At 40.0% G+C, this 23755-nt stretch overlaps 1 protein-coding gene and 1 long non-coding RNA gene across 3 annotated transcripts; one reads left to right on the top strand and one right to left on the bottom strand.

Moving 5' to 3' along the window:
• Positions 1-205: 205 nt before the first annotated feature.
• On the bottom strand, positions 206-2065 carry LOC135746418 (uncharacterized). The gene is made up of 4 exons (XR_010531545.2): positions 875-2065; positions 643-776; positions 457-560; positions 206-346 (listed from the first exon to the last, which is right to left on the bottom strand). It is a non-coding gene; the product is annotated as an uncharacterized lncRNA (long non-coding RNA).
• A 9118-nt stretch (positions 2066-11183) lies between these two features.
• On the top strand, positions 11184-23194 carry LOC135746477 (uncharacterized). Of its 2 annotated transcripts, none has more exons than XM_065265134.2 (11): positions 11184-11299; positions 12150-12201; positions 12298-12330; positions 12424-12723; positions 17920-18243; positions 21052-21357; positions 21597-21710; positions 21783-21807; positions 22026-22078; positions 22314-22336; positions 22861-23194. In XM_065265134.2, the coding sequence occupies exons 2-11, from the start codon at positions 12177-12179 to the stop codon at positions 22990-22992; spliced, it is 1335 nt and encodes a 444-aa protein (XP_065121206.2). In that variant the 5' UTR covers positions 11184-11299; positions 12150-12176; the 3' UTR covers positions 22993-23194. The 2 variants fall into 2 exon arrangements, with proteins under 2 accessions (XP_065121206.2, XP_065121207.2); XM_065265135.2 differs by having other exon boundaries at positions 22026-22084.
• Positions 23195-23755: the final 561 nt, after the last annotated feature.

The following is a 23755-nucleotide window of genomic DNA, read 5'->3' as shown; positions in this document are numbered from 1 at the left end:
TTAGTAACCATATTGTGCTCTTGTTTCAAAAATTGTTCAATTCATTTCTTACAGCTATCTATTCAGATAAATGGCATATCAAAGCTTTGTCAGCTGGTGCTATTTAAGACGACACTATAAGGTTATCATCCTGTCGTGTGTTGTTCTCCAGATACGCTTGGAGCTTCCTGATCAGATCGGTCACAATTTTGGCTTTCGACGACCCCTGCACTGAAGATGGCATGCAATCACGTCCTCCTTTGAAGGTCTCTCAAACTGTGATGCCAGGTCCATTGGAATCAGGGTTTCCTTCAGCTTATCTTCAAATACCTCATCAAACACAAGCCTGATCACATCCTCCACATAACTGTAGAAATATTGCAGTCAATAAATCTTTTGTTTTGATCATTTATTTCCCTGCTTCATACATTAAGTTTTTAATTATGAATGTATTTGAAATAAAACATTACTGCTTACGGTATGTCACTTGTGTGTTTTGGGAACATAGCCTTGTACTTTCCCTCTCCTGCTTTTGTTACGGCTTGGTGACATTGTAATGGATGGCTGCAAGGTACAAATACCTGTAAAATATAAACAAGCAATTAATTTATTGTAAAAGTAAATACTACTTTATTTAACACAGTTACTAAAATACTTAAATACCTGCACAGCATTCCAATAAATGAGAAAATCAATTTTTTTTTGCTGGAAATCTGAAATCTCAGGCTACAGACGGCAAAGGCATCCACTGATGATGGTGATGGAAACATTGTGAAACGATGCTACTGCCTGGGTTCCTATTATTATGCAGAGAAAAAAAACTTTGTCATCATCAGTTATACATTTAAGACTGGTAGTGGTTTCACTAGCTAAATACATCATGTGTGTTACACACCTTTGCTCCTCATATGCCAGTTTGACTCCTTGTACTGTGTGTTATGATGTTGCATGTTTGCATACAGTGTAGAAGGATGTGTCCAGCTGCGAATCTAGGATATAGAGAAATAAAACAAACATGTATTCAGTCAAAAAGACATATTATAACAATAGAGTACAACGACTATAACTCGTTAGACTATTCATTAAAACGTTAATGTATTACATATTACATGGCCCAACATTAGCAACACACATTACGTGTTTACTTCGTTTCAAAATCTAAGAAAGCTTCAAGTAAATACAACAGTAAAATACATATAACTTTAAACAAATCATCTGTACTTAGAGTTTCTTGAGTTTGATCATGAGAACAAATTTTACTGGTAACAGTTTAGCTGGCATTTGTATTTGTATTTAGCTTAGCAACTTAGCAAGTTTGTAAACATGTCTAAACCAACATCGATAAAAAAAACGATAGTCTGCATAATTCAACATACACGTGTGTAAATATGGTACGTTGTTTATGAAATACAGTATTACAACACAAAACAATTAGCTTGCAAGCTTAGCTCTACACGCACATTATGTTAATCTCCGGTTACCGGTTACGTAATGTACAGTAAAAGGCAAATAATAAACGTGAATACTTACAGCCTGTGATCCAGAAGTGCACAGTAATCCAACTTTCAAGAGGAGACGTCCCGCAAATCCAGCTTCGGTTCATGAGAAGCAGTTATTGTGAAAACTCCGTGAACAACTTCTGACTGGATTTTTCCGGAACCGTATTAAACATGATGTCCTCTGTGGAAGTCCATAAAGTGCTATTTTTCCCTCGCATCTAAAGAGACAGCGTCTACTCGAGAGATTTAATCGCTTAAACAATGAAACAAGAGTTTGCAAACAGAGTCAATGCAGGGACTCCCAACCTCCGCCATTTTAGCTCTCTTCTGACTCGGCGCTCCCCACCCCCGTCTTTGAGGGCGTACCCAAGCAAAGCAGAGAGGGCTGAACTATGATAATGTTGGTCTTATCTACGTCACTAATCCCAGGAAGTAAACTGTTGCCTACAATCCGAGTGTTTTTTGTAGTCCTCGAACGTTAGAGACGATAACTCGCGTCATCGTTTTCTTTGAGGTATGTACTTTTTGAATATCGTTAGCATGTACTAATGCACACTTACACACAAAAGTATGTTTAAAAACGTGTATCCCATAATAGGTGCTCTTTAAACATGGTCTGTGTAACGTTATGTAAATCCCGCGTCTCGGTCTGATTGTTGTTTCTGTTTTCTTGTTCTTGACATTCGCTGAATTCTGGGTTTATATTTTAAACTGCCGCTTCAGTGCAGCCACAGAGCTATTTAACTAATAAGCACAATCTCCCGAGACATCACAATATGCTCTAGTAATTCGTAAGAGCTGTTTTCTTGTACAAAATTAAATATTTTAAGTTAAATTTATATATACATAAATAATAATAAAATAATAATTTGGGCGCATGGGCGCCCCAAGTGGTGTGCGGCGCCCTTAGCATTTGCCTATTCCGCCAATGCCCAGGGCCGGCCCTCTAAGGCAGCCTCCAGACCTTTGTGTCCAGCTACATTCTTTTCCGGCATCCCTCCTCCTCCCCATCTCCTTCTTCACTCTCTCTTTCTTCCTCTTTGCAGTTCTGTTGCAGGGGGTTGAACTTGGGGCTCGGCCCAAGCCTCAGGGTCACTCTCTGAAGGTTCAGAGCTCAGGTACAGAGCTCTTTTCAAGTTCAACAAGCCAAGTTTGTTTACCATTAATCATTAAGACCTGAATGCGCAGGCGAACTAGTGAACTTATCATTGTCGCTTGGGGTTGGGTTTAGAATCACTTCTGTTACATTTTTAGACATCCTAACCTAAACCCCAACTCTAACCCCAACTCCAGGCGAGAATAGTTTTAAAAGCTGAAGAAAAACATGTAGAAACCAATACATAAAAGTACATCCTAAACCAAACCTCAAATCTAACCCCAACCCCAAGTGACAATCATTTAAAAATAGGGGGAATAATGTAAAAAAAAAACAATACATAAAATAACCCCCCCAAAAAAAGTCGTGCCATGACATGAATAAATTAATTAAAATGTTTGTGACTTTAACACGACTTGCCGTGAGATCATGTTTTTTAAAGTGTGCAGCTAAAAGGGCAAATTCCCTTGACTGGTGATGCTTTCAGTAGTCTTCATGTGGAAGCAAATGGATGATGTGTAGTTCTCTGTGTGTAAATTTAAAGGGGTCATATTATGAGATTTTTTTTAAGATGTAAACTAAATCGGTAGCACTTTATTTTACAGTACGTGTACTTATCTTGTACATATATGGTAAATGAGTTGTACTTACCGACAAATGTGTGGTACTTACTTTTAGGTATCTACATGGTAATTAATTGGTATCATTACTGTACTTACCAATGGTACATACTTGATAATTATTATGTAACTCTAGATAAGTACTGGGTAATAACAGATACATACTTATAGTGTAGGTATACTGTAACTAACAAAAATCATTATTGTATTTACAAATAAATCTACAATAAAAGTATTTAGTATTTACAAGCAAGTTAGGGTAAATTACAGGTATTTATGTACATATATGATAACTAATATCAAACACTACTGTACTTACAAATTGTATATAAAATGATTTTATTAAAGGGATAGTTCGGGCAAAAATTATATTAAACCCATGATTTACTCACTCTCAAGTCGTTCGAGATGCATATGGCAATCATTCTTCAGACGAACACATTTTAAGTTATTTTAGAAAATGTTTTAGATCTTTCAGTGGATATAATGTGAGGTTATGGGGTCCACACCCGTCAAGTCCAAATAAAGTGCATGAATCCTTTACAAAATTCATCCATCCGGCTCCGGAGGGATAAACAAAGGCCTTCTGCAGGTAATCCGTGCGGTTTTGTCGTAAAAATACACATATTTAAAAAGTTATCATTAATAATAACTGGCTTCCGGTAACGGTACACGCGCTTTCACAGGAGATGGATGCCGGCGTATGACGCAGCGTACGAAATGTGGTGACGTAGAACGTCCGCACAGCGCAGCCAGAGAGCAGAGCTAAACAAAACTCCATTCAGGATTTCCGCGATCTAACAAACGTGCATTTCATCGAAAATGGCCGATGATTTTGATATTAGAGAAGAAGATATTGAGTTTTTTACACAGCCGTATTTGTTTGAACCTGAATACAGCGATGAAGAACTCAGGAATATGGAGGAGGCTGCATTAGCAGTGGCACAAGTAACAACTGCGAATAGACAAAGAGTCGGAGAGACGTGGTGGTGCTCATGCAGAAGATGCGAGGCCATGGCAACAGAGGTCGAGAGTGTTTGCTGCCTTGAATGGAACACTGAAATGCCACCTTTGGAAGCAATTGATACCGCTGTTGAGATGACCTCGTCCAGCTTCATTACAGAAGATACTGGCTTTCCGCCTTTGTTGTGCCAGAGTGTTCTTGAAGTTATCTTCCGTTTACCTCGCATAAACTGGAGACGTCGTCCAAGGCCTGAAGGACCCGGGGGCAGACTAACGGTGGAGTAAGTGTAGTTTTTAGTAAGTAATATGATATTACATGAGCGGCCAATCTATTTTATTCCCAAGTTGCATTTTTTTACAGTCAACTGCGTCTGGTAGCATTCAGAGTTGTGCTTGAATGGATGCTAAAGGGGGAAAAACTTGGAAAAGGAAACCGTAAGGTTCTTCCCTAGTGTGTTGTTCTTGCCATAAGGGAAAAATACCCATCCCAGTCTGGATCCTAACATGCACACTCACCTGCACCAACTCAAAGTGTGCGATTTTATCCGTTGTGTCATCCATAAGACTGTACGTGTTGTATTTTGCAGAAAACCCTGGGCTGTAACAGGTACGACATAAGATGAAACAGTAAACATTTAGTTTATCAGTAGTTTCTTATTATTGTAAGTAAGGTGTTTCAATTGCCTGTCTGATCTCCCATCCCCTGATAAATGCACCTCAGTGTGTAATGCATTTTCAACTAGTAAGTCAGTTTAAAATCGTATCTTGTTTTTGATTGTAAGTGGCATTAACTGCTGGACTGAGGTATGACGACTGCATAGAATAGAAAGCGGTTTTCTTTGGCACCTGTAAGTTCAGCAGTGCAGCCCAATCAGCAAGGCTGGCATAAGTTGCACCACTAAATAGTACACTTGCAGAAACCGGAAGATTATTTAGGGGCATTTCCCGAACATCTTCGCATGAACTCCAATGGCCCTGATGCTTGTTCTCACATTCCCACAGCACTTCGAAAAGGCTCCCCGAGGCTTTTTTCTTGGTGTCAATAATTAGTGCTCCACAATCTTGACATCTTCTGAACATCTTCATCATGTTTGATTCATTTACAATCCATTTTCTTTCCTTCCACTTCTCATTTTCTCTTTCTTCCTCTGTGGTTGTAGTTGATGTTGTCGAGCTGGCATGAACAAAACTTAAGTCCTTGTCTGATGGACAATCTATTTAAAGCATGCTGATATCTAAATCACAGTCTTCAGATTGTGGTTCAGTCTGTGATGTCTGATTTTACATGAAATATAAAAAATGTAATCATGTTTAATTATAAAACTATTAATTGTGTTAATTCACACATTATTATATTTCACGCAATGATACATTTTTCGGGTAATTTAAAGATAATTTTTAGATATGTACGCATAACAAATATCATAGCTTGTAATAAAATTGAACGATAAAATCCTTTTTGTGAGTACTTACTGATTGATATGAACTTATGGGGGGTAAGGCAATATGTGTCCCAGATGTAGATGGACCTGTCCGACTGTAAAAGGATTCTGGACTTCTAAGCGTGAACTTGAGTCCAGCCATAAGATTGTCGTATTTGCTGCTGTGTTTAACTGGAGTTGACTGTGGAACACCCTCTAGTGATGACACATCCAGGACAACTTTTTCCTGATCCTTTTCTGTTGATGTGAAAAACAAACTTGTCTGAGCCTGCACAGCAGAATCCCTTGGTGTTTCCTAAAACAATTCATAAAATAAATAGAGCTTAAAGTAGAAGTAATTTAAATAAAAGTAGTTATGTAAACAACAGTTAAACAACATAATCCAAACAACACGACAACCGAGCTACACATTGCATGACGAAACACATAGGAGTACTTACTGGCTGACAGAAACGTATTGGAGGAAAGGCAATGTATGTCCCAGAAGTTGATGGACCTGTCCTACTTGGAATTGATTCAGGACTTTTAAGCATTAACTCGAGTCCGGCCACAATTCCTTCATTATCTTCTTTGCTGCTATGTTTGACTGGAGTTGAGAGTGGAAAACCTTCAGAAAAAGTTGATACACCAAGGACATCTGTTTCCTGATCTTTTTGTGTAGTGTAACAGAGACTTGATTGAGTAGCAACAACAGGATCCCCTTGAGATTCCTACAACAATAGATCACACATGATTATAAATAAAAATGGAAATATTTATATTACAAAAAATTGTGTCCATGACATTTTAACGTCTTGTCTTATGTAAAAACTTTAAATAAATGAGATAATGAAATGTGTAAAATCAATATTTAATGTTTCTTAACTGTAATGTACTGATTGTTGCCGTTGTTGTCGTGGAATAAGACCCTACAGTGTGATACAAGACTATCTGGACTTATATTACATCCTGCTTCATATACATTATCACATACATGTAGCATAACGATCAATACACAATACAATATACCCTACAGTAAGTAACAAAGACACCGTAAAATAAAGTGTTACCCCATACCGGATTTTGCGGGAGAAGTAACACAGGGACGGGCACGGCTGACGATTTCAAAAGTCGTTTTTTATTTCCAATCTTCTCCTCGTAGTCTTCTGGGCTGAAATGTTCACTGCACATCCTATATCGCACAAGTTTTTCTTTTGGTGTATTTATATCCCAACCAATAGCGAGCAGCCATAACTGCAATCGCTCCGAAACATATACTGGGAATCTATGAAATGTTACTGCTGCATCTTCCTTTGACGACCGGGCGCGTAACCTTACAGTTTTAAATAAGTTTAGGCATCCAGGGTAGATGCAGGCTCGAACCATTTTAAGCCTATTACAAAGCTTCAATACAACTAAACCACGGAAATCCTGAATGGAGTTTTGTTTAGCTCTGCTCTCTGGCTGCGCTGTCGCGGACGTTCTACGTCACCACCTTTCGTATGCTGCGTCATACGTCATATGCCGGCATCCATCTCCTGTGAATGCGGATGTACTGTTACCGGAAGCCAGTTATTTTAAATGATAACATTTTAAATATGTGTATTTTTACGACAAAACCGCACGGAATACCTGCAGAAGGCCTTCGTTTATCCCTCCGGAGCCGGATGGATGAATTTTGTAAAGGATTCATGCACTTTATTTGGACTTGACGGGTGTGGACCCCATAACCTCACTTTATATCCACTGAAAGATCTAAAACATGTTCTAAAATAACTTAAAAAAATGTGTTTGTCCGAAGAATGATTGCCATATGCATCTCGAACGACTTGAGGGTGAGTAAATCATGAGTTTAATATCATTTTTGCCCGAACTATCCCTTTAAGTTAGAAGATTAAGTTTGGAAATGCTTGACCAAAACAAAGGAATTGTAGTTTTTACTAACAAACTTAATGTTTTTTTATTACACGTTTTGTAATATTTGCAAGATTTGGGTGATTCTTGATTCTACATCCACTGAAGTATGAAACTGTAAATTTCCGGATACTTCATATATCATTTATATCACTGGTAAAGTGTTCACCCCATTACTACATATACTAGAAACACAAATAAGACATAGAAAATTATTAATACCTCTTACCTCTTTAAATAATTTCCTTGGTTTCAGTCTAGCGTTTCTCACCGTGTGTTTTTTATTTGACAGGTCCACACTCCAATTAGCAGTGAGCGTCTGGTGTGGTTTTAACCCACAGCCAGATATATTTAATATGTGATGCATCTTCAGAAGTAGAGACGTTTGCATAACACGTCTTATTGCTCATGTGGTTGTGAGTATTTCTGGAGGTGCATCTCCGAAAAGAAACATGTTTGCAACCTGCTGAATTGAGAATGATGATAAAAGTCCACTTAGCAGTATATCATGACCTTGCTATTGCATGTGTTTCCCTTCTTGTCTTCTTTTTCCTTTTTCTCCCGAAAATTGCCCCATTTTAGCACACTGCATTGACTGCACACAATTGTGCTAAATATATTAAGGGCCACGGCGTACCCGTTGCCTGCTTTTCTGTTTTGCCTTTTACACACTCACACACACACATTGGTGTAGATGTAATGCATTTTATACTGTACAAACTGTATATTTTATTCCCCTAACCTACCCCAGTCCCGAACCCCAATGTAACAAAAAAAACTGTTGGCAGTCTTAATCTATGAAAAACTACCATTTGGTATGTTTTTTAGCTGTTCAGTTTATGAGGATACTTGCTGTGTATATTGCTAGCATAGTAAACATGTCATTATACACTATTTATTATATTGTAACATCACCGCTCAAAGACTTCAGGCATGTTGCTAACAACCTGTCTTTCTAACATGAGACTTTAGACTTAAGCTTTAGGGGTGCTAAATTAATAAAGTATGTTATTGTTGGTCTTTTGTAGTTTGTGCTTCCACTTTTTAGAGAGACAGTGGTTGGTTTCGGGTCTTGTTTGCATGTGTGCGTTTCAATGATGTTTAAATGGTGCCTGGAAACACCCTTGCGAAAATTAACCATGGTTTTATTGTGGTAAAAGTGTAGTAACCATGTTTTTTTGGTGTATTGATTACTATCAGCAAAACTGTGGTTTTACTACACTAACCATGGTTTAACTATGATTTTTGAAAACCATAGTTGTCAAAACCATGGTTATTTTGTGGTTACCATGGTTTTACTACAGTAACCATGTTTTTTTTTAACTGTAGTAAAACCATGGTTAATTTTCATTAAGGGCAGAACAAATGAGTAGGAAAACAACATGGACTGATGTTTTGACCAAATCAGTGTCAAGATACCTGTAAATAAATCAATGGGCTGGTCAGATAATAAATCACACATGCCTTTTATTGATCACCAAAAAGTAAAATCAACTGGCAGACATCTTCCTGATATGGTATGATCTGTTTCATCTTACCAAACTAAACAACTGTATAAGCAAAAGGCACGAGAACTGTCCAAAAATGGTCCCTAGCTGTCACTTTTTTGATATTTGATGATAAAATGGCCAGAATAATTACTGAATAATCTTAAATGATCTACCAGTTATTTTAAAACACACATGCACATTCCACATTGTTCACAGCATGCTAAATATTATATAATATAAAGTATTACTTTTGGGAAGGAAAGTTTTTGATGAAAGTCATCTCTGGTTTTATTGGTGATTGAACTGACTTGACCTGAAATGAAGTTTTATAAAGGTTCACAACAAGTCAACAACGCACAAACAATTATTTTATTGCTAAAGATTTGACATGCATTGCGTACATGTGCAAAACATAAGCATCGCCCTGCATGCGTAGAACTGCAGATTTGCTGCCAAAAGCAATACACCAGTGAGCATTTGTGTCACACAGCAAATATAATGAGTTATGTCGGATAGGGAAGGTATAGAAATGCATGTAATGTAATATATGTTTGGGACTTTGTATAAAGTATATGCACATTTCCATTACCAAAAATATCTACACATGCTCATTAAAATGACCTCTATCTACATTTCTGCATAACCTGAAATACGAACAAAATCCAAACACCTCTATCCATTGAAAGAAACAACATATGATGAGTTAGCCTGAGTTGAAAAATATATATGTGCATAGCATAAGCCAACTGTCATGACTGGTAACAGGAGTAAGAACACAATTGCGCAGTTCACAAGACATGGTAACATTTAATGATAAAACGAGAAACAAAACTTGAGAAATTAATAACAGGCAGGTAAGGAACACAGAATGTAAAACAAGGAACAGGTACAGACGAGGTAGTAACAACAATGATCCGGGCAGTGAGTGTTGCACAAACAGAGGTATAAATACACAGACTAAGTGATAACAAACAGGTGGGATGAATCAGGTAATTAATGAATGTCCAGGTGATAATAATTAGAACAGACACAAAACATGACACGGACTAACCGTGACAGTACCCCCCCTCAAAGAGTGGCTTCCAGACACAACCACCCAAACATAAACAAAAGTCCGGGAGGGTGAGTCTGGGTGGAGGGACGGAGGGCTTGGAGACCACGGCGGAAGCCAGGGCAAAGGCGGCAGGGCAGGAAGCAGGGGCGAACCCGGCAGCGCAGGGAGCCGGAGTGAAACCGGCAGGGCAGGAAGCCGGGACAAAGCCGGAAAGACCGGAGCGGCCATCTCGGGAACCGAGGCAGACGACTCGACCCTCCTGGGAACCGACGGGGATCCAATCCCCCCGGAAGTCGACTCCCACCATCTCGGGGAAACGGGGTCACACACGATGGCGACCACCCCGGGAAATAATCGGGTGTGGCGTCCGTTCCGAGCCCCGAGTCGAGCACGGCAGTGGACCCCCCAGGAACCAGACCAGACGACTCGACCAGCAGGGCAACCAACTGCACTGATTCGACCCTCACAGGAACAGGCCCATGTGTCGTGGCAACCACTAAATCGGGCGTGGAGACCGCTCGCTTGAGCCCGTCCTGGAGTTCCGAGCATTCCCTCACGGTCAGCTCTAAGGGGCATCGGGACCTTGAAGAACGCAGATCCCGATGTCCACTACTCCCCCTCGAAAAAAATTTCAGGGGAAGCTCTCCTCCTTGAACTTGCTGCGTCCTTGAATGGCCGGATCATTCTGTCATGACTGGTAACAGGAGTAAGGACACAATTGCGCAGTTTACAAGACATGGTAACATTTAATGATAAAACGAGAAACAAAACACGAGAGTATAAATAACAGGCAGGTAAGGAACATAGGAACGTAAAACGAGGAACAGGTACAGACGTGGTAGTAACAACAATGATCCGGCAGTGAGTGTTGCACAAACAGAGGTATAAATACACAGACTAAGTGATAACAAACAGGTGGGATGAATCAGGTAATTAATTAATGAATGTCCAGGTGATAATAATTAGAACAGACACAAAACATGACACGGACTAACTGTGACACCAACAAACTGGAAAAAAAATAGAGACAGAGAGCACCATGGATGGCAACAAGGGGCCAGGCGTCACTACATACGTAATGACTTGATATAGCACACTAAATACAAACAGGATGGTTTAAGAAAAACCTGCATCTGCTTTCATAATGCCTAAGAGAAAGTTTGAAACCAGTGTGCTTGACTAACCCAAGCTGATTGACATTGAACAGTTTGTTAGACTGGAGGTTAAACTATTCAAGTTCAGACGTCCAGTATCTCTACATATGTGAGTATGGCAGACTTAAACTCTTTTTTTAAACAGTTCAGCACTGAAGGAATAAAAAAATGACTGATTGCACATTACAGTATGCACACTTACATAATTAAGTACATAACACATTCTTTTTTACATAATGAACTATTTGTATGTGGATAGGATAAATTTGATACTTTACTAAAGTGCTACTTACTATACCTATACAACAACAACAAAAAAAACTTTTTTACATTTCCCTGGCCAAATTATATATTTTAAATATGCTAAATACATTTTGTAGAAAGTAATGCTCAATTGAATATATTTTTGAATTAGAAAATATATTTTTAGTTTATACAAGTTAATTTATTTGAAGTAAAATATAAAATATAAAAATATATTTATTTGTAACCTTTATGTTTTCAAGTTCGTAACAAAGTTTTTCTTACAATGTAACTTGAATTTGTTTACTTGGATTGAAATACATGGAGGGCTAAATGTATTTTTTAATGCTACAATTTATTTACTTTACAAAATATTTCAAAATATACAAAAACAGCCAAAAAAAAATCTGTGAAAAATATATTTTGTAAAAATATTCCAAAAAATATATATATATTTTTTGTATATTTTGAAATATATTTTAAAATATATTTTTTGCCATATGTGTAGGCAAGTGTTACCAAATGAATTTATATTGTCCAGGCTAAATATAACAATAAATTCAAAATGTTAATAATACTGAATTGTGCTGCAGTGTTTCCGCATTCACAGTGTAACTCTTCTAGATTCTTTAGTGTGATCACTGAATCACTTTGTTCAGAGCAATGAAGCTGTAACAACAATTTGGATTCTTATAACTAAATCTGTACTGTTACAGTCAAACAAAACTTCCCCAGAAACTGAAATGGTTGCTGTGTTTCTGCTCGTGTGTAAGTGTTACTGAAACTTCTTAAAAAGTATATATTAATTTTTACATCAGTATGTTGGAGGTGTTTGATAATAATAATAATAATTAATATTTTCAGGCATCTCACTGAAGCTGTTCCTTCAGACTCAAGGTACGTTTGAATACATTAAATGTACAAGAGCAAATAATTCTGTACATATGGGACTATTTGCAGATTTTGAATGTATATTTTTCTAACTAACAGGTCAAAACATCCAAAAAGCAAAGATTTATAGTATATCCAGAGAGATTACAGAAGGCGATAACCTTGAGGTTACTTGCAGCACGTTTGGTTATACAACAAAAAGTGTTTATTTATATCTGTGTCAAAACGGGAAAGCTATAGATATGAAAAAACAATGCAATCACGAAGACACAGTCTTTAGAATACAGCATATAGAAAAGAACAAGACAGGAAATTATAGCTGTGTGTTCTCAGAAGATTGTTTAAAAACAACTGAAGTGATGGAATATGGCGATAACCACATCTTCATAAATGTGACCGGTGAGATATGACACTTATATTTGTCAATGTTTCGTTCTTTGGACACATACACTATTATGACCCTTCATAGTGCATAACCAGGGCTTGACATTTTAACTTTTTTGCTCACCAGCCACAGTGGCCAGTGGTTCCCTTTTAATATGGTTCACTTCGCATTGCGTCAGTTGCTGACGCTACTGGGGGAAAACTCCTGTTCACTCCGCGATTGAAGCCTATTGGTTAATGTCTGTAAAAATTACACACCTATGCGTTCGAGCCCGCGAAAGGGGCGGGACTATGCCCTACAATAGTCCGGAAAAGAGCGCCATGAACTCATTTGCCTTCTCCTTCAGCTGCTCCGAAGAAGAAGAAGCCTTACTTGTCATCGACACAAGCCCTGCAGCGGAATCCAGGCCTAGTGTCTTCCCCTGCTGCTTTCCGGCTGAGAACCGAAGATAGCGGAATCCAGGCCTAGTGTCTTCCCCTGCCGCTTTTCGGCTGAGAACCGAAAAAAGCCTACGCTTGCCGTGGTATGAGCCCTGTGGAGTGGACACATGCATGAAGAGGTCTCCCCTGCGGCCGTCCGGTAAGATCAATATTTTTAATATAAAGCTATAAGCTAAAAGCAAGGCGCTGTTGTAATAGCGTCCAGCACAGCGGCTCGAGTGAGCCTCTCTGCCTCTATGAATTTCCCTCCGAGTCCGTCGCCAGTCTGGGACCTCCCACGCCAAGACTGCTCTCATCTGCACGGTTGTTCTATCTATGTTACGTGCTCCCCCTGCTGTTCTTCTCTCGCTGAGACGAGCAAATGGCAAGCCGTGAGACTAAGATAGATGCATAGACAAGCCCACTGGACAAGGGCTGATCCCCCCTGTGTTCGGTCACAACGCAGCCATTCATGCTTTACACTCGCAGAGTACCTCTCTCCTCCCACACTCAGCGGCGAGATCTCTTTCTGTTGCTCGGTGAGCTGGCACGCTCCTATGAATTTCCCTCCGAGTGCATCGCCGGGTGGAGACGGCTTATACGATGCATGGCTGTTCTATCTGTGTTACATGCTCCCCTCTGCTGTTCCTCTCTCGTTGAGATGAACAAGCGGCAAAGCCATGGAACTAGATAGATGCATAAGACAAGCAAACACGGGCGGGTTTTTTATTGGCCCGTGTTCTCTGTCACAACGCAGCCACTCATGCTCTACACTCGCGGAGTCCTTCGCTCCTCCCTCCTCAGCGGCAAGGTCTCTTTCAGCGGCTTATTAGAGTTAGCACGCAGTCTTACGGGCTCCTTGCCTCTACTGCAGCCATCAAGTGTTCAGCGATCACAGAGCTTCACGCCCCTCCCCACCTCGAGCGGCGCAATCTCATTTGTCTGCTCTATAGGGAGAACACGCCTTTATTGGAGCACTAAGAACACACTTATTATAGAGCCTAACTGGCCTGGGTCTGTCTCACTCCGGTAAAGCTCACAATGTTTGTTTGCCCTGTCATTTCTCTTTGGCTTAGATGGAATCAGAGGCAGAACGAATTTGTTTAATAATATGCTGAGGCCCGAACACCTCCCTTTATTCAGTCCCATCCTATATCAGTGCGCTGAATATTGGTACATCTCTTATATACCCCAGTTTTTCTGCCCTTTTAATCAACGGCAATACCGTGGGCCTCACGCAGACTTCCTCTCTGCATAGATGGGTTAAGTCTGACATCAAACCACCTAGACAAACTGCTCTGCTCTGTGAGCCGCTCTGGTCACCGCCTGAACGGCCAGCTCTGGTCTCACTCGCAGCATAGCTGCGTCGGCAGCAGAGAACAGACTGTCTGGGAGAAAAAGGGTTAAGTCGGGCCTCGGCTGGACTGCCCTGAAATATTTTTGTGTGCTCTCTTTATCCAGAAACAAACACTTGTAATACTGTCGGTTATGCGACCTCACTGTAGTGGAGAATGGTATTGAATTCCTCTCTAAGAGCAATTCCCGTGCTTACTATACCTTAGTGTGAATTGACACTCCACGGCTGTACGGTGTTTCGAAACACTTTTTTGCCTTACCGGCAAGCGGTGTATATACGCACACACGGCCTCCCATCCATAATTGTATCGATGCTCGCAGTCAAACCCAGGTTTGGAGATCCATTCCCGGGACACCGGGCTGGATTGTAAACAATAATTCAGACGCTTTCTCACTGAAATTCGCTCGCAGCCCACCTCAGTTTTCCGCCGCCGGTACTGACAGTGCAAGCGAGCACGGTCTTACGGCTATTATTTTCTCTTCCTAGAGAGATGGCAGCCTCAGACCTTTTCATGGCTCCAAGCGTTTTAAATCGCACCCTCTCTGGACGGCCTCTCAAAAGGCTTTCAGCCAAGTGGTTTATGAAGTTTTTGGGCCAGATGGCTGGTTTATATCAGTAGATCCATAGACACCTCCGCTTCAAAAGTCTGAGAAATTAAGGGTAATATCAACCTCCAAGTGAGTTTGCTACCTGCCACAATGAGATTCGTTTTATGACGCTCGGAAAGCGAGCTTAACACTAGAGCGCGCTCACTGTCAGACGCGTGGCATCTCATTTAAGGCGGGCTTACGTACCCCCCTAACGAGTCCCAAGAAAGCTGAATATCTTGGCATTCTGTTCATAAGACCACTTCTGTTTTGACTAAGCAAAGGTCCCGCCCCGAGCTGAACTTAATTAAATCTCGCACACCCGCGGTGCGCTTAGTGATCTCCCCGTCTTGTGCTATGTTATATGCTTCCCGGTGCCTTTAAAATCCCACCGTATGCGTGTTAACATTTTATATGGTGCTTACACTTTAAAGCTGTGAATACACCGGATATAGGGCCACATGCAGTGTCTCTCCGGTAAGGCACTTCAGTCCGTTGTGTATGCACGGCGTGATGGGATTATGTCCCCCCATAGGGTCAGCAAACTGACGCAATGCAAAGTGAACCATATTGAAAGGGAACGCTTAGGTTACTCACGGAACCCCGGTTCCCTGAAATAATGGGAATGAGCATTGCATAGCTGGCCGTGTTACAAACGCCTACGCAGCGAGCTTCATTTGGCTACGGGCTTCAGTCGAATGCAAGTGAGTTCATGGCGCTCTTTTTCTGGACTATTATAGGGCATAGTCCCGCCCCTTTCGCGGGCTCGAACACCATAGGTCTGTAATTTTTACAGATGTTAACCAATAGGCTTCAATCATAAACGGGAGTTTCCCCCATAGCGTCAGCAACTGACGCAATGCTCGTTCCCGTTATTTCGGGGAACCGGGGTTACGTGAGTAACCTAAGCATTTTTCAAATTTACTAGCCACTCAGCATTTTCACTGACCACAATTTTGTTGTTGGAAAATTACATTGTATACGACTAAAATAACTTGGCATGCTAAAATTACTTTTTAAAGATTGACACCCAAATTGAGACTACATATATTATCTGGTACATACTTTGTATTAATACAGATCATAGCATATATTTAGCTGCATGAAAAACATGCAGTTTACACAGCAATAAATGACTTTCTTACTTAGATATTTGTACTGAAAACAAGACAAAAATACTAACAAGTCTTAAATTAATAAACATTTGCTTGATGAGCAAAATTATCTAAGAGAATAAGTCTAGTTTTTAGACAAAAACATAACATTTACTGTAAGTGAATTTGTGCTTAAAACAAGCAAAAACAATCTGCCACTGTGGTAAGAAAAAAATCTTGAACTTTATCCTTAAACACTTAATTCAAGAAACATTTGCTTGTTTTTGTTTTTAAATTTTTTTACCAATCAGCTTTTTTACCAAGCCGGCAGACTATCTGCTACTGAGAAGCTCTCTCTTATCCTGCTCGAAAGTACACCACGTGTTTGGTGGAATAAGGAACCAGTCAGCTGGTGCGTCCTCTGACTCTAAGCATCATGATCAACGGCCAGCAGAGGTTCAGATGGAGACAAGCGGCCTGTGCAGACTTTTTTCTTGCTCATCAAGTAGATACATCTTAAAGTATTTTTAGGTATTTTTAGACAAAAAAATAAGTAAGAAAGTCATTTTTTTGCAGCGTAGCCTCGCACTGCACATTGTTTATTATTTCCCATGGCTTTAAAGAAAACTACAATAAAAAAATTATATTCAACCTGCCAAAGTGGCTAGTGACGGGAAAGTTCATTTTCTACATGAACTATTTCAGTTCACAATTCACAAATTTTAAAATGAACTAGTTGAGTTCATTTTTCATATTTCAAAGTTTTGAACTTTTTTCCCATATTATTTTTTTTAAATTATTGTCATTATAGCCCATATAGAACCACAGACAGCAATTATTTTATCAGTTTTAACACTGAAGCTAAATGCGTCAGATTTTTATCTTCATATCCAACTTTAAATCCTTATCCAACCAGGGTTTACATTAGCATTGACTGTCTTTTAATTTATGTATTTGCTTGCACATACCTTGAAAGGCTAGCCGGGTGCCTCAAGGGGATCGCACACCAGGCGAGAAGTGCTGCGAGGCATGGCGTGTATGACCACTTGCAGGTATTGCACACCGCATGTGCATGTTAAATAGCGTGAGCTTAGTCAGAGTCTATTTCAAGATCCAGAATATGCGTTAGCAGCCTATGTTAATCGTTAACCGTTTAGGACAAATATGATGTTATTTAATGTTAAATTATGTGCGTGGCGCGGCAGGGATTTCAGCAGCGTCCAGAGTCAGTGTTGTTTTGATGACGCATGCAGCCGTGAAACGCTGGTGTTGCCAGATTGGGTGTTTTTTCCGCTACATATTAGGGCCTTTTTACAGTGTGTTTTAGCCGGGTTTTCGCTTGGAAGACTCTATAGAAATCTGGCACCCTATTGAACGACGTTAAACTGAGAGCGCGTGCCGTTCACAAGCACCAGAATGAACGAGTTCACAGTAACGTTCATCAGGCAGTTATACAGTACGTTCAGTTCACGTTCGCCCAAATTATGAAAGAGTTCATGAACTTTTGTTCAATTAACTTGTTCAGGCACAACACTGCTAGTGGGAGTGGCTGTCTTACCCGACAAAGGCAAAATCTACCCACAATTGGCGGATGAGCGGGTGTTAATGTCAAGCCCTGCACATAACATAAATTACCTTTCTGCAGTAACCCATGAAACATGACATAAGTTTCATGATATGTTTTTTCTTATGATTACTTTATATTGCACTGAGACATTATACGTTGAGCTAAAGTATCTTTATTTTTACTCAGATTCTAAGACTTTAATTCCTGCTGAGATACATTTACTTGAGTCTCAAGTACCAGAGGGAAGTGACGCTGAGTTCACCTGTACACCATCAAAGTCTTTACACAGAACCCAGACCAGACAGTTGATTTTGGCAATTTTAATAAAAAATGGAACAAATGTCTCTGTAGTTAATATTTTTGACCCAAAGGAGACAATGGCAACTTTCACGCTCAAAAAGGTCAGGAAGGATGACACTGGAACATACAGTTGTGTTGTGATGTTGAACACAATCTTTCATCCGGAAAAGTTGGTCTATGGAAATAATGATGTCGACCTTCACATAACAGGTAAACAATAGAAGAGGACAAACAAAACAAAATCAGACACCGTATTCTAAAATGAATCACGAGTAAAGCTTGACTTTAAATAGTTAATGTGTTTAGTCCACCTTGGTGGTCCAGGAATGCAATCTCTGGCTGTGCCTGGTGGACATAAAAGAGGTTGACAAGAACCAGCTCCTGAATGCTCCGGTTTCCCAGGCCAGCCTGTTGTGCGAGACCTTTGAGAACCTCACACAACAGTTCTTGGTTGCCCAAAAACAGCCTAGGGCCATCGCTCAGATCATGCTGCGTCTGAAGAAGCTTTCACCGGGTCCGTCTACGCCGACACCTCAGTCTGCCTCTCACAGAGGGCGCCCTGATGTGGCTGCCCCTGTTCCTACCCCACGGACCACTTTTTGGAAGAAGAGAGGAACCGGCTGTCAGCAGTCTTCCCTGCCCTGTCAGCCCGCTTTCCGAGGTGGAAAATGAGGGTCCAAGTAGCCCTGAGACGTGCGACCTGGAGATGTAGGGGATCGTTCTTCGGGAGATGGTGATGACACCACCCCCCACCGAAGGAGGGCCAGGTGGGGATCCTTGGTTACAGTTAACGTTCCCCCTGCTCAGCCAGCACCCACAAAAGAACGAATTCCCCTTTCTTCTCCAGGTCTCCAGAGTGCCATTCAAGATGTTGATCCACAAAAGCATTTTTCAATGCATCGTCCCCAAGAATGGTATAGACGATACCATTGGGGTAAGCAAAAAAATCTTGAACATTTTTCTTAAACACTAAATTCAAGAAAAATGTAAGAAAAATTAGCTTATTCCATTGGCAGATTTTTTGCTTGTTTTATGCACAAAATCACTTAAATGTGATATTTTTGGTCTAAAAACTAGACTTATTTTTTGGGGTAATTTTGCTCATCAAGAAAAAGCATCTTAATTTAAGAAATTTTATATATTTTTACTGAAAACAAGACAAAAATACTGGGGGCACAATGTGGCACCCATGCCCGACCGGTGTAACCCCACGTATGGTCTCTAAACAGGGAGTGGAGGTTCTGAGTGATTTACCGGAAGTGGTATCTAACACTATTGCTGCAACGTGAACACTGTCCAAGAGACACGCTTACATTGTAAAATGTGACCTGTTCATTGAGTGATGTTCTTCTCAATGAGAAATCTACTGAGAATGCCTGATAAGCGTTGTGCTTTCTCATCTTCAGCATCGGTTGGAAAGAAGGCTGTCCCCCTCTACCATTAAAGTAGATATTGCTGCGAAATCAGCTCAGCATATTCCGATAAACGGTATGTCAGTGGGTCAGCACGACCTGGTTATTAGGTGTTTAAGGGGTGCGCAATGGCTAAATCCCTTTGCAGTCAATGAGTGTCAAGTTTCTCTCAGTGAAAACTCTGTTCCTGGTTGCATTGGCCTTCAGTTTGGGCCTGCTGACTCCAGCATAACACTGAGACCACGGCCCGGCTACATGCCCAAGGTGTCAGGTGGTGAGCTTGCAAGCGTTTCCCCCTTAGGAGGCAGATCCAGCCATGGCTTTGTTATGTCCTGTACACGCACTGTGGTTGTACGTGGACCGAACTCAAAGCTTCAGGACCTCAGATCAGCTCTTTGTCTGTTATGGTGGTCAGCATAAAGGGAAAGCTGTCACCAAGCAGAGGATGTCCCACTGGATTGTTGACACCATCGCCCTTGCTTATCAAATGCAGGTCACCCCATGCCCCTTTAATTTAAAGGCTCACTCTACCAGAAGTGTTGTATCATCTTGGGCATTAGCTCATGGTTCCTCGCTGACAGACATTGGTAAAGCTGCTGGCTGGGCAACACCTAACACATTCACTAGATTCTGTAGTGTTCGTATTCTCTGCTCAAACCAGTGAAACACACTGTGCACCGGCTCGTGGGTTGGCTTGCAGCACCATTCTGGTGCTACACAGTGTTGCCATTATGGAGCAAATTTAGTGCCATAAATACTCCTCCAGTTGGTACTCCTTCTCAGCCTTGACGGATGATGTTGCAAAAATCGTCTGTTAGCCTCTCACAAGATGCAAAGCGTGTTCCCAATATGTCAGTCATGATGTGACGTCTTCATTCCTTTCCTTCAGGGAACAATGGTTGCATACGTAACCAAGACAATATTCATACTGAAAACCAGACAAAAACACTAAGAAAATAATTCAGTGCATAATAATTCAGTAATTTCAGTGCAGTAAGGCATAAATAGAGTAGCTTCTACTGAAAATAATAAAAGCAGCAGGTGTGTGAAGGATTAACTAAAAAGATAAACACACACCCAAAACTAGAAAAACACTTGAAATGTATTAACTACAGCAGTAAACACATGCATTTTACTGTCAACTTGTTTATGCAGATTGTATTTTATAAACTTTATTATGGTATCTGTTAAAAGTGTTTTAAAGCCCTATTCGGACGGGATTAGTTTTACAGGGGTAGATGGCGTAATGTAATATTAGCGTGTATCCCTCTCCTTAAGAATTTAATTTACGATTGTACAAAACTGGACGTGCACTTTTATAAGCGCAGATTAATTTCTCTCCGCTCTCGCTCAAAGAGTGTGCACACACCTTAAATATCTTTAATGCAATCGCATATCTTTCCTCTTGCACAAAGTGTGCATGTGAGCACTCAAACTGCGTCCAGTGGATTTGCAAATCCATCAGCACTGGAGCTCTTCATGGTAAAAAAAACCCTTGAACTTTGTACAGGGAGTTCTCATGATGATATGTTTTTTTTTCTTATGATTGTTTTGTTTTGCACTGGCACATTATACATTGAGCTAAAGGATCTTTATTTTTACCCAGACTCTAAGACTGCTGAGATACATTTACTTGAGTCTGAAGTACCAGAGGGAAGTGATGCTGAGTTCACCTGTACACCATCAAAGTTTTTAAACACAAACAGAACCAGATTTTTGATTTTAATCAAAAAAGGAACGAATACCTCTATAGTCAATATTTTGGACCCAAAAGAGACAATGGCAATATTCACGCTCAGAAAGGTCAGGAAGGATGACGCTGGAACATACAGTTGTGTTGTGATGTTGAACACACACTTGTATCCGGAAAAGTGGGTCTATGGAAATAATGAAGTCATCCTTCACATAACAGGTAAAAATAGAAGAGGACAAACAAAACAAAACCTAACACTGTATTCTAAAATGAATCATGAGTAAAGCTTGAATTTAAATAGTTTATGTGTTCAGTTACTATAAAGTACCACTAGATTTAGTTATATTTATATATTTAATTGATGTATAGAATGTAGATATTAAACTATACTAAAACAGAAGAATTAAGATCACTTCACAAACTAGTATTTTTCTGATTGTGTGATTTATTTTTGACAGATGCACCTGTGGTGTTCAGTAGCACTGGAGAGGTCAGAATACTCATAGTGTCTTTGATCGTATTGTTGTTCATCATTCTGTTACTGGGAATTTTGACAATGATTGAAAAGCAAGGTACAGTAGCTTTCCTGTAACATTTTTTTGCTATCTACAAGAGTTCTGCTGACACTATTTCTTCTTTAATAGGAAGTCTTGGATGCCTCAATGAAAGGTCTGTTAAAAAGTATTCTTTATATTTTCATTTATGCATTTGACAGATGCTTTTATCCATAGCAACTTACATGGCGTTTCATTTTATTAGTATGTGTGCTCTCTGAGAATTAGACCCATATCCTTTTGCGCTGCTAACACAATGCTCTATTATTAAGCATCACTGAAATGTTTTTATTTTAATGAAAATAATTTATATACTATATATGCAATAAACAGATGTTTGGAGAACGAGGGGGAGACCAGAGAAGTAGTCCGAGTACGCCCTGATGGTATTTGTAAGATGGTCTTATTTAATATTTATCACACAGCATATACAGATTATATTTAAACTTAGTTTTAATTTATGTATAATTTAACCCACATTCATTATCTAAATATGAGTTTTGTCCTTATTGTAAACCCATCATAATCTAAAGGCTTTGATTATGATGGGACCCCCTAGTGGGGGTCCTAAACAGTGCCTTGAGAATTTCTTCATTTGGTAAATGTATTTTTTCCTCACAGATGAAGACCTGCATATTTATCAGGTATGTTATCATAAACATAATGATTAAAAAAAAACTATATACAGTATATTTAGCTACGTGTTTAGCTTATGTCTCCCTTTGCTCCCCCAACACCAGAATGTATTAAAAATCATGTTCATATGCCAGATAAATGTCTGATGAGTCAATTATCTGTAAAATCTCAATTTCTTTTACAACGATATCGGGATATTGAAAAATATGCCGTGTGTAAAAAGGGCAACAAAGTATTGTAAAATTTGTTTGTGATGCGTGAATATCTGAAGTGGTGTTAAATGGATTCAGCCAATAATGCAATATTTCTGAATGATCTGAGAAAGTATTTGATGAACGTATTTTTTATTTTAAGTATTTGGAGACATATCTCATTAACAAAGCATTCACATAATTCATCTGGGTAATGTACTTATGCTGCAATAGTTAGCCTGTCCAGAACCAAGCAGATATTCAACCACAATACTGTATGACACTTGCATTACATGTGAGTGCCCCCTATGCTAATAGGATTGTGTTTCTCTTTCTTTGAGAACCGTGAGACTTACACATCCAGTTCCTGTTGCCATGAAGCTCATCACACCACTGATTCACAGGCCTTCCTTCAACATGATGCCCAGCCAAAGTCTGACCAACGACCACCGGCCCCGGCCACCCCCGTTTAATCTATATATATATATATATATAGATTAAAACATTTTTTGTTTCATACAGTAAACATCTCCTCACTATCTGCTTGCTGCCTGTCCGCTGATCAAACTGTAAAAAAACGTGATCTCTGTAGACAGCCCAGGCTCCACAAACTGCAATAAAAACACAGTGGCCAAACCTAGCACCACGAAACATAACAAAGTGTTTCAGCCAATAAACTACAAGAAGGATTTGGGGGTGGGGGTTGGGCGCGTTCAAGAAAGCACGGAAGGGAGGGGGAGGAGTTAGCTACGCTCCGTTTGTTTGAAAACAATTCAAACATCAACAAAAAGTGACGTCTCACAGATTCGCTTAGAGCGCCTTTAACATTTTATAAAATAGTTTATCCTCTAAACCCGGGGTGCCCAATCCTGTTCCTGGAGGGCTACTGTCCCGCAGATTTTAGCTCCAACCCCAATCAAACACAGCTGAAGCAGCTAATCAAGTTGTTCAGGGTTGCTTGATAATAACAGACAGGTGTGTTGGAGCTGGGTTGGAACTGAAGTCTGCAGGACGGTAGCCCTCCAGAAGCAGGGTTGGGCCCCCCTGCTCTAAACAATCAGCTATGTCTGGCTTTCTCTTAAGGGGTTTATTTCTTCTTAGGACTTTTTCTTTCTGACTAAGTCAGGGTTTTTTTCTCCTAGGAAGTTTTTTCTCCTAGGAGAGTCAGCTTACATTGGCTTAACTTAGAACTCTCTTCTATACATTATATACTACGTTCGCTAGTATGGGTTAATC

This window comes from Paramisgurnus dabryanus, chromosome 9 (genome assembly GCF_030506205.2).
Source record: "Paramisgurnus dabryanus chromosome 9, PD_genome_1.1, whole genome shotgun sequence".
NCBI classification, from domain to species: domain Eukaryota; kingdom Metazoa; phylum Chordata; class Actinopteri; order Cypriniformes; family Cobitidae; genus Paramisgurnus; species Paramisgurnus dabryanus.
This window is presented reverse-complemented; position numbering and strand designations above follow the sequence as displayed.